At 41.1% G+C, this 11,393-nt stretch overlaps 1 protein-coding gene across 1 annotated transcript in view; it reads right to left on the reverse strand.

The window, feature by feature from the left end:
- Positions 1-3,113: 3,113 nt before the first annotated feature.
- The window catches only part of Ei24 (EI24, autophagy associated transmembrane protein), a 24,089-nt gene continuing 15,809 nt past the window's right edge, over positions 3,114-11,393 (reverse strand). Inside the window, exons 5-11 of the mRNA XM_005347039.3 lie at positions 11,133-11,199; positions 10,423-10,547; positions 10,001-10,120; positions 8,819-8,930; positions 7,091-7,202; positions 6,632-6,706; positions 3,114-4,260 (exon numbers count right to left, since the gene is read on the reverse strand). Of these exons, the coding sequence (XP_005347096.1) occupies positions 4,098-4,260; positions 6,632-6,706; positions 7,091-7,202; positions 8,819-8,930; positions 10,001-10,120; positions 10,423-10,547; positions 11,133-11,199 (774 nt within the window). The 3' untranslated portion in view covers positions 3,114-4,097. The remainder of the gene's footprint in view (positions 4,261-6,631; positions 6,707-7,090; positions 7,203-8,818; positions 8,931-10,000; positions 10,121-10,422; positions 10,548-11,132; positions 11,200-11,393) is intronic.

The raw sequence follows: 11,393 nt of genomic DNA on the forward strand, positions 1-11,393 counted from the left end.
TTTAGACAAGGTCTTACTCTAGAATGCTGGGATTACAGACAAGAGTCACCATGCCAAGTTCCCACTCCTGAATTTGTTCCAGGTTGTCAGAATTCATCTTTCTCCCCTATGTTAGCCTCTATTAAGGGCAGAGCAGTTAACAGAAATGATGGCACAAATCTGTCCTATCTGCATTTCTCATGGAGCTAGAGGCATCTAACATCTACAAGGCCATGGGTTCAATCTCAGTTCTGCAAATAACGTTTCCAGCAGGCATCTGAAACACCTACTTTCTGACTCTTTAAAAGTTGCTGCAATAGGCTGGGTATATGGCTCGTTATAGAGCTCTTACCTAACATAAAAGAAATGTCCTGGCCGGGCGTTGGTGGCGCACGCCTTTAATCCCAGCACTCGGGAGGCAGAGGCAGGTGGATCTCTGTGAGTTCGAGACCAGCCTGGTCTACAGAGCTAGTTCCAGGACAGGCTCCAAAAAACCAGAGAAACCCTGTCTCGAAAAACCAAAAAAAAAAAAAAAAGAAATGTCCTGGGCTCAATCCCCAATACCATAAAACAATTGCTGTAACAGACATCTGGATTCTACAGAAAATAAAAAAGGACAGTACTGGGGACTGGAGATATTCAAAGGACACATTTTCTGTTCCCAGCCATGAAGAGTGGCTCATGGTTGCCTGTAGCTCTCACTCCACAAGCTGACTCCCTTTTCTGGCCTCTGCAGGCACCCAGACATATGTGGAGTACATTCACACAAACATACATACACAGATCTTCAAAACGGGGGGGGGGGCTGATTACTGTTTGTTTGTTTGTTTGTTTGTTTGTTTGTTTATTTTCGAGACAGGGTTTCTCCATAGCTTTTTGGTTCCTGTCCTGGAACTAGCTCTTGTAGACCAGGCTGGCCTCAAACTCAGAGATCTGCCTGCCTCTGCCTACCGAGTGCTGGGATTAAAGGCGTGCGCCACCACTGCCGGGCTGGATTAGTGTTTTGAATCACATTTGCCTACCCAGGTTGTGGTATCTATTTTTCATTAACTATCAACTTGATTTTAGGCTTTTGGGGTTTTTGTTGTTGTTTAAACAGAACATGTTTTTGGTACATGAGAATCAGTGCCACTGAGCTAACTCACAGGCCTGTGATATCTATTTACACACACACTTTCTCTCTTTGGTGAGCAACTCAAGTCTTATTGGTTGCATTATTAAAATAAGGTAGGGCTGGGGAGTAAAAGGCTGGGCAGCTCAGCAGGGAAAGGTACTTAATAGACATGAGTTTGATTTTAGAACTAAGGCCAGGAGAGAAACGACTTCTGCAAAGTTGTACTGTGACTGCCACACATGCCATATTTGCAAACATGTGTGCACATGCATTCTTTTATTTTAATCTCAAATAGATAGGTGCCCTGTATTTGGTTGCTAATTACTAGTTTGCCACTGTGACCTTGGCAAAAACAGCCTAGTGTCCCTTTGACTCCAGTTTCCTATACACTACCCAGTGCCCATGCTCTAGTGAAGAAAGGTTCACACTCTACTTTGGTGTGGGCATGTGAGTGCATACCTAAAACCACAGAAGCAGTAGGCAGAAACAGAAAGGATACTGTAAGTTCAAGGTCAGCATGGTCAAGGGTTTCAGACTAGCAAGGCCTACACACTGAGACCCAGTGGGCATCTTGCCGAGTAAGATGACTAAGAGGGCAGAGGTTATTTACTAAGCAATTCTGAAGACCTGAGTTCAATCCCCAGAACCTACATAAACATGGAATGACAAAACCAACTCCACAAGTTCTTCTCTGACATCCATGCATGTACCATGGCATAAACTACTTTCCCACAGAAGTGATAATAAAAATTTAGGAACAATAAAAATGTGTGTGCATACTTTGAAAGTGTTACCCAATTTCTATTGCAAATATGCTTAATTGAGCCTTCACACTAATTTGGCATCAAGACAAATCTTCACTTTTTGTTGTTGGTGTTATTGGCTTTACTAAACTGAGAACATTTTTCTTTTGAGGCCTATCTCAGCCAGGCCAGATTGGCTTTCAACTTGTTCTATAGCAGAGGATAACCTTAAACTCCTGTTCTTTCTGCCTCCACCTCCCCAGTGGTAGTATAGCTATGTACCACCACACATGCTACTGGAAACTCTTTTTAAAAGAGTAAGAGTGTTTTTTTGCCTTGTGTCTGTGCACCCTGGAGTTCTAGACAGTTGTACATAAACCACCATGTGGGTGTTGGGATTCAAACCTAGGTCCTCTGCAAGAGTAGCCAGTGTACTTTTCTTTTTTCTTTCATTTATTTATTTTTGTTTCGAGACAGGATTTTTCTGTGTAGCCCTGGCTGTCCTAGAACTTACTCTTGTAGACCAGACTGGCCATGAATTCAGAGATCTGCCAGCCTCTGCCTCCCAGAGTGCTGGGATTAAAGTCATGTGCCACCATGCCCAATGTTCTTTCCTACCATCTAGCCCTGGGAACTTCTCTTGAAACTTTTATAAAGTATGGAATAGTAAGGATCAGTGGACAAGGGGACTTGTCACAATTTTTGTGCACAATTTGACAACTGTAATCATGTCCATCAACTATATAAACATTTAAAACTGATTACAGCCGGGCGATGGTGGCGCACGCCTTTAATCCCAGCACTCGGGAGGCAGAGGCAGGCGGATCTCTGTGAGTTCGAGACCAGCCTGGTCTATAGAGCTAGTTCCAGGACAGGCTCCAAAGCCACAGAGAAACCCTGTCTCGAAAAAAAAAAAAAAAAAAAAAAACAAACTGATTACAGTTGTCATGTGTACACATTATATATTAGACATCAAATGTCTAATCCCTTCCTCAGACTACAGTACAGCACTTAATATACTGAAATTGAGATTCTCCCTTAACAAATACACAATAGAAACAAATAACTTGCTTTAAAACACTCATCAAGAAAACAAACAAGTCAAAAACCAGCAATCACCAAAGCAGTAAGCATAATTATAACACTATTACCAAGCTCATTCTGAGAATATCTTTCAGAGCTAATTTCTAAAATATATAACCAGATTATTCAAGACAAAGTCATTCAATCTGAATACATCTAGCTCAAGACGTGATTTAGAAATCAAACATTACACATTTTATGGGAAACGAGCTCACGTTTAATTGTGATATTTTAAAATTGTACAAGTTTTTTTACATCTGCCCTCCCACCCCTTATTTAGACTCTTAAAATGACAGGAAAACATCACCAATCACAGGTTGAATGGGTTTAATAAGTTTACCCCTTCAATTCCTATATGAAGCACCCAATATTCCTTAAAACACCAATGAGACCTGGCAGTGGCCAACAGTAAATTTCATCTTCAGGGTTAAGAATTTCAGATCCTCTGAGCATTCTGTGATGCAGTGGCACTTGTCCAGAACTGGTACCACCCCATAACTGGGGAACTTAAGTTGTACCAGTGAAAAAGCTGTTTCCCCTTCAAGGGGAAGAAAGAAAATAACTCCTCAAAACGCAGCCAGTTTGGCTGAGGTCTATCTGTCCCATCTCTTCAGGGTCTTTTTTTCCTTCCTTTCTTTTTCTGCAGCAGAGCAAGAGACACCAAAACCTAACCTGAGTTACAAGAAAACAAGACAGTGATGGCTATAGAGGGGGTGACCTGGAGCAATTGGAATGCTCCTTCACCTCCCACATCCAATGTATGTGCTTCACAGAAAACAGTAACAACAAATACACAAAATACAACAGTTAAAATTACAAAGCCCATTCATCCAGGGGTGCTGGAAGGCAGCAAGAAGTGGGAGGGTAAATTACACAGGGAAATGAAAAAATGTATTCAATCAGTCCAGGCACAGGAGCTGGCAAATGCTAGAAATGGCTGGAAAACTCTGGGCCTTTCAGACCTAGGGTGGTGGAAAAAAAAAAAAAAAAAAATCCATATACTGGATTCAGGAAGATTCGGCCTTATGTACCGGAGACAAAAATTCCAATTCAAAGAGAAGGAAATGCAGGGGGCCCTTGGCAGTGGGTCCTGCCTTCCATGGCAGGGGGCGGAAAACAGAGTAAAGAGCTGCCACATCCTCCACCCAATCCCACCCATCCTCTTTGGACAGCAGGACTCAGTGGCCTGCAGCAGCTTTCAGTCTGGCAGGAGAAGGATGTGGAGAAGGGAGCTTCTCTGCAGAGGAGGAGCTGCTCAGGGCTGACTGCAGGTAGACTGTCTTGTGGAAAAGTCGGTTGCTTAAAAACACCACCAAGGAGAAGAGGCGCAACTGGAAAAGACTGAAGGACAAGAAACCCTACTCATTAGCTCCAAGTTGATAACTGCTTCAAGCAAATTACAGTTTATCTGACTACTTTAAATTAAAACTACACAGGGGAAAACAAGGCAACAAAACTTATCAAAGCAATACAGATATTTGACACATAAATTGATCAGTTAAAGAATGCACTGGGTACAGAGGCAGGCGGATCTCTGTGAGTTCGAGACCAGCCTGGTCTACAGAGCTAGTTCCAGGACAGGCTCCAAAGCAACAGAGAAACTCTGTCTCGAAAAACCAAAAAAAAAAAAAAAAAAAAAAAAAAAAAAAAAAAAAAAAAAAAAAAAAAAAAAAAAAAAAAAAAAAAAAAAAAAAAAAGAATGCACTGGGTAAGAGCAAGTAGCAGGATAGACTACTTGCCTAGCATGTCTGAGGCTGTGAGTTTAATCCCACCACTAGAAAATGTAGCTGGTGGTGACCCACACCCTTAATCCCGGCACTTGGGAGGCAGGGACAGGTGGATCTCTGTGAGTTCAAGGCCAGCTGGTCTACAGAGTGAGGTCTAGGACAGCCACAACTACACAGAAAATCCTGCCTCAAAAAAACAAAAAAAAAGAAACGTGGTAGTATGTCCTGTCGCTGCCACAAATGTATTACAATCACCAGTTTTCAGTATCGGGGCTGGGACATTTAAAGGAAATAAAGTTCCATTTTATATTAATCCAGATTAATATTTATTTTATTATTTATATTATTTAATATTTATTTTATGGAACTGAGTGTCAAAAGTATGTCTGCCCACAAAGAGCAGAAGAGGGTGTTAGATCCTCCAGAACTTGATACCTGTGAGGCACCAAGATGCTAAGAATTCAACCAGTGCTCTCAACTGCTGAGCTTCATCTCCAGCCCAGTAATTTTAAAATTCTTAAAATTAAAAAAAATCAGATTTTAAAAGCACTTCTCGGGGGCTGGAGAAATGGCTCAGTGGTTTAAGAGCATTGCCTGCTCTTCCAAAGGTCCTGAATTCAATTCCCAGCAACCACATCGTGGCTCACAACCATCTGTAATGAGGTCTGGTGCCCTCTTCTAACCTACAGATATACACACAGAAGAATATTGTATACTAAATAAATAAATAAATAAATAAATAAAATAAAAGCACTTCTCTATATGGCCAGATAACACAGAACCTACCACTTTCTTTAAAAGTGGCTATTAGTCAAAAAATGGGCTTTACTCAGATGTTTACAAAGGCCTTACATCTAGTGACTGTTGACTTAGAACTCATTTTGTAGTTGTAGCCCAAACTGATCTTGAGCTCATATTAATCCTTCTGCCACAGATTTCCAAGTACTATGATTAAGGTATGAATCATTATACCTGCTACAAGTGTTAAGTTAAGGACAGGAGCCGGGCGGTGGTGGCGCACGCCTTTAATCCCAGCACTTGGGAGGCAGAGGGAGGCTGATCTCTGTGAGTTTGAGACCAGCCTGGTCTACAAGAGCTAGTTCCAGGACAGGCTCCAAAGCCACAAAGAAACCCTGTCTCGAAAAAAAAACAACAAAAAAAAAAGGACAGGAATAAACAGTCAGGCTTGGTGGCATTCACCTACGGTCTAAGCACTGGGGGACAAGGTAGCAGAATCACAAGCTCAAGACACAACAGAGCTACACAGGAAGAAATAAAAATGAGCATGTGAGAGGGTCAATTAATCTGGGAAATATATACAAATTTATACACTCAAAAAAACTGGTATATATCTCCTCCTCACACCCTTGTGTGTATCTGTCTCAGTTCCCAGTACCCATACAGTAGCTCACAATAGCCTGTAACACAGTTCCAAAGGATATGACACCAGCTACTGTCCTCCATAGGCATTGTATGCACATGGTACAGACATCTAAGCAAAACACTAATAAAAATAAATCTTAAAAAATATAAACTAGATAAGGTGTGCTGGCTAGTTTAATATCAACTTGACACAAACTATAGTCACTAAAAAGAAGGGAGCCTCAGTTGAGAAAAATGCCATCCTAAGATCTAACTGTAAGGCATTTTCTTAGTGACTGATGGAAGAGGGCCCAGCCCATTGTGAGAGGGGCCATTCCTGGGCTGATGGTCCTGAGTTCTATAAGACAGCAGGTTGAACAAGCATGTGGAATAAGCCAGTAAGCAGCCCCCTTCCATGGCCTCTGCATCCAATCCTGCCTCCAGGTTCTTGTCCTGATTTCCCTTGATGATGAACAATAATATGGAAATGTAAACCAAATAAATCCTTTCCTCCTCTGCTGCTTTTGTTCACAGTGCTCCCGGGAAGAGAAACTAACTAGGACATAAGGCTTTCCTTCAGCATAAGAGATTTTCAGAGCAGAAGTCTCTTCACGGGCACTTACTATGCTTTTCCAGGAGTCTTTGCTTCATTGGCGCTGATAATGAATAAAGGAAACAGGATAGAGAAGAGACAGCCACTGTTTAAAAAAAAAGAAAACAGGTCAGCTTCACAATTAATGACTTCAGGAAAGGTATGGAAGTCTCCTATCTCTTTCCCTGCTTAGAACAGCATGATGGGATAAAACCTTAATATATCATAAACACAGCTTCAGAAATGAACAAAAAATTTTCCGAGTTTCTAAGGATCTGCCTCCAGGAAGAAGCATATAATATGGTAGACTACATTTTAATGCTGACAAATGTCAATTACTATTAGAAACAACAAAAATTCTTCCTGATGGTCAGATGATGTAAAATAAATAATACTAGGTATAGTAACAAACCAATAAAAGATGCTTGTTAAAACATACTACCTGAGCTTTTTATTTTTCTAGTATTTCAATTTTCTCTAGCCAAATTACCTGATAATATAGGAGGATTGCATTGCTGTGAGAAAAGCCAAGGGCAAGCCAAATCCAAAGTAGTAAGGCCAATTCCTTTCTATATTTGACAACCGCTGGTGCATCTCAATTCCTGAAACAAGGAAGTCAGTACACTGAAGACTCATGGTTCCATGACTAACTGGCAGACACAATTATTTCAGGCTTAGGTTTTAGGCCCAGAGCTACCATTGAAAACACAGATACAGCACATGAACAAAATCTAGCAGGCTTATGGTACAAACCTTTGATCTCAGCACGTTGGAAAACAGAGACAACTTGGTCTACATAGGGAGTTACTGACCAGCTAGGACAATATAATAAGATCATGTTTCAAAGAATTGTACAAATTTGACATAAAGATTCAATGCAAAGATTTTACAAGAATCTTATTTCAAAATAACATTAATTTTAGCACCACCATCCCTTGTCAGGGCAGTCTAGAACAATGCAAAATATCAAAAGAGGATGGCATCTCACCAAGTAGTTGTGGCATACACTTTTAATCCCAGCATTCAAGAGACAGAGGCAGCCTGATCTGAGTTGGATGCCAGCCTGGACTACAAAGCTAGCTCCAGAACAGCCAGGGAAACCATGTCTCAACAAACAAAATACCTCTTCCCCTCAAAAAATGACATCTCTACTGAAAGCAGTTACTTCAGTCACACTCACCAAGATGAACAGGCAAACGTTTTTGTTTGGGTTTGGATTTTTTTACATAGGATCTTATATATATATTGGTCCAGGATAGTTTCAAACTCAAAACCCTCCTATCTCTACCTCAAAGTAAAAGCAAGGATTACAAGTGCTAGACCCCACACAAAGCATCAAAGTCTTTTTACAAGATCCCCAACTGGGTATGATAGCACAAAACTGTAATTCCAGCCTTCAAGATGCTAAAACAAGAGAACTGGAGTTTAAAATGAGCCTGGACCATAAAAGACCACCAGGCCACAAAAAAAAAAAAAAAAAAAAAAATAAAAACAAAAACAAAAAAAAAAAAAAAAAGAAAAGGAAAGAAAAGAAAGGTATACAATGGTGCACACCTATAATCCCAGCCCTCTGCAAATAGGAGGGCAGCTCAGAAGTTCAAGGTCATCTCAGCTCCATAGCAAGTTCAATAATAGCATGGGCTACATGAAATCCTGACTCAAAACATTATGGAATAATTTAAAAAGAAAATAACTAAAATTTAAAAACAATAGGATGAAAATAACTAAATCCCAAAGTAACCGAAGGAGCTCGACCCAATAGTGCACGCATGCAATACCAGCACTTGGGAGGTAGAAGCAGGAAAATGGACTGGAAAGTTGATGGCCAACCTGAACTGAGAGTGAGCACTCAAAGCCAGCCTGGGCTACATAGCAGGACCATGTCTTAAATGAAAAAAAAAAAAAAAAAACCTAAATGTACTAGTACCCACTTAACTTCTCTGAAACAACTTGTGCTCTATCAACTTCTGGTCCAAACACAGCTAAGCATTAATCACATTAAGCATTAAAATGGCAATTAATTCTACAATTCTACACACTACTGCCCCTGGCCCCAAAGGTTAATAAACTCACTAGGCCAAATGGAATCTCCCTCTTGCCAGTAAGCCAACATCTTTTCAGAAATTTGCTAAGAGCTAAGTATTGAATAGCTTAGTGTGCGTAGCACCAGCATTTCTCAGCAGGGCTTATATTCGCGGGTTTCTTTACACGGACTTACCTTTATTGAACCAACGGTACTCAAAGCAGTACAGTGAGTAGAGAAGAGACATATGCAGCAGACTAACCAGCTGACCCACAAGATGGATGGGGAAGAGACTCACAAACATCCCCTGAGGAACAAATGCAACAAACTCAATTCCAGAGTGTCAGACATTTCTTACTCACTACTACATACTAGCTGCCTCAAAAGTTGGTTAATGGCAGGATCAGAATCTCCAAGGGAAGACAAGATAAATCCATGGTTCTTATAATTTTATATTTAAACTCTCTAGCTGCTTCTGGGGATAAGTTTTTAAAGTCTCACTCTCTCCTCTTCCCCAATACCCATACCTCAGGTAAGTCACTATTGTCCTATCTTTTCATTTTTTAATTTTTTTAGATTTTTAAATTTTAAATATTCTGGCTGCATGTATGGATATATACCACATTTGTGCCTGATGCCTTCAGTAGTCATAAGAGAATGCTGCAGCCGGGCGATGGTGGCGCACGCCTTTAATCCCAGCACTCGGGAGGCAGAGGCAGGCGGATCTCTGTGAGTTCGAGGCCAGCCTGGTCTACAGAGCTAGTTCCAGGACAGGCTCCAAAGCCACAGAGAAACCCTGTCTCAAAAAACCAAAAAAAAAAAAAAAAAAGAGAAAATGCTGCATCAGCTGGAGTTATGAATGGCTGTGAGTCACCATGTGGGTACCAGACACCAACCACTGACTCATTTTTCAACTTCCATTTTTCTTTTCTTAAATAAGCACTGTGTGTGTGTCCCCTCCTAAATCTCAATTGTGTTCCGATTCTTATCTCTACCTAATAAACTTCAATTTAGCTTCTTAGGAAGAGGTTAATCAGGTAAAAGTGCTGCTGTGAAAGCTAAAGAAATGAGTTCAAATCCCCAGCACCCACATAAATGCCAGGCATGATGTATCACTTGAGGAGGCAGAGACAGACAAGTCCAATGTGTCTGCTGGCCAGACAGTCACCCTAGCCAAATGGTGGTCTTCAGGTTCAGTGAGAGATCTCATCTCAACAATTAAGGTGAACAGTGCACTACACTCCCACCTCATGCAGACATACAAACAGTGCTTTCAGTATCACTAGGCCAGGACAAATGCAAAAAACATTTTTCAAGTCCCCTCCCCTACACTTCTTTTTCTCTCTTTTTTTAAAGCTGTCTCCACGTGTCTCTCACCTGAATAAGGAAGAGCGCCTGCAACAAAAGGTTGAAGAGCATGTCAGCAATTATTTTGCTGACACTGGGGAATGGATGAGGTTTCCTCCCTGATACCTCAAACGCCAGGTCAGCTATATCCTGAAACAGATAACAGCAGTACAGTGAGTGAAACATGAATGGTCCCATGTCCATCCCAGAGCTAATGCCACTGCTCTGCTCCTGGAGCTGCCAGGAAGTCTGCCTTGACTTCTCAGGAAGTAACCTGAGACACTCATTCCACCTTACAAAACCCCAAGGATTACCCAACTGCCTGCTTAGCTTAAAAAACATCAAGGCTTAAAAGCTGGTTCTCTATGGACCCCTAACTTCAGAGGCTAAAGTGTGTAACCTAGGGAGCCCATCAAGTAGAACCCAGACTCCACATTCTGCCCTGTACCTACTTGGAACCAAATGGCATTCACAACTTTGCTAAGCACAAACAGGGGAAGCACCCAAAGAGCACTGAAAATTGATGTCAGAAAGAATTCCAGCCATGACCAAACATCTCCATGCAGTGATGGATCACCTAAAATAAAAAGCAAAAAGAATTATTGGTTTAATTAGACAGGTGGAATGTCAAAAGACCAAAAATGGAACTATTTTGTGACATTCCTCTTCCTCACATTCTGGCCACAGCTCTTGTTAATAGTATTCACATTTTGTTCTGTTTATCTTAAAATAAACCTGCTTACAGGGTGACTACTGAGATGTCACAAAGTGACTAACCAAAGAGCTGTCAGGAATCCACCTGAATTCAAATCTCAGCTCTGCTACTTACTAATGGCTTAACTAATTTCTATTTACTTATCCATAAAATGGACAGCTCAACAACGCCTATCTCAAAGTCGTTGAGAAGTCTAAACTAGAATCATCAGCAGGGTGGAGGGGGCACACGCCTTTAATACCAGCACAAGGAAGGCAAGGCAGGAGAATCTCTATTAGTTCAAGACCAGGACAGTCAGAGCTGTTACAAAAAGAGAAACCCTGTCTCAAAACCAAAAACAAAAAACATCAAACTGCTAGTATTGTTAGGAAGTGCTTACTTAAGAAACAAAGATCTCAAACTCTCAAAGAGTTTGCTCCAGCAGGAGCAAGATACAGACACACTCACCGATAATCCGGGCTGTTACTGATTGAAGCACAGGAATAAACACTCGGTAAAACAAGAGGAGACTGAACTGAAGAAAAGAGGCAATAAAGTAATCAAAACCCTTCTTTAAATTAAAACAAGGCATCAGGTGGTGGTAGCGCACGTCTTTAATCCCCGCACATGAGAGGCAGAGAGAGGTGGATCTTTGTAAATTCAAAGCCAGCCTGGTCTATAGAGTGAGTTCCAGGATAGCCAGTGTTACAGACAAAGAAACCATCTCAA

This window comes from Microtus ochrogaster, chromosome 5 (genome assembly GCF_000317375.1).
Source record: "Microtus ochrogaster isolate Prairie Vole_2 chromosome 5, MicOch1.0, whole genome shotgun sequence".
NCBI classification, from domain to species: domain Eukaryota; kingdom Metazoa; phylum Chordata; class Mammalia; order Rodentia; family Cricetidae; genus Microtus; species Microtus ochrogaster.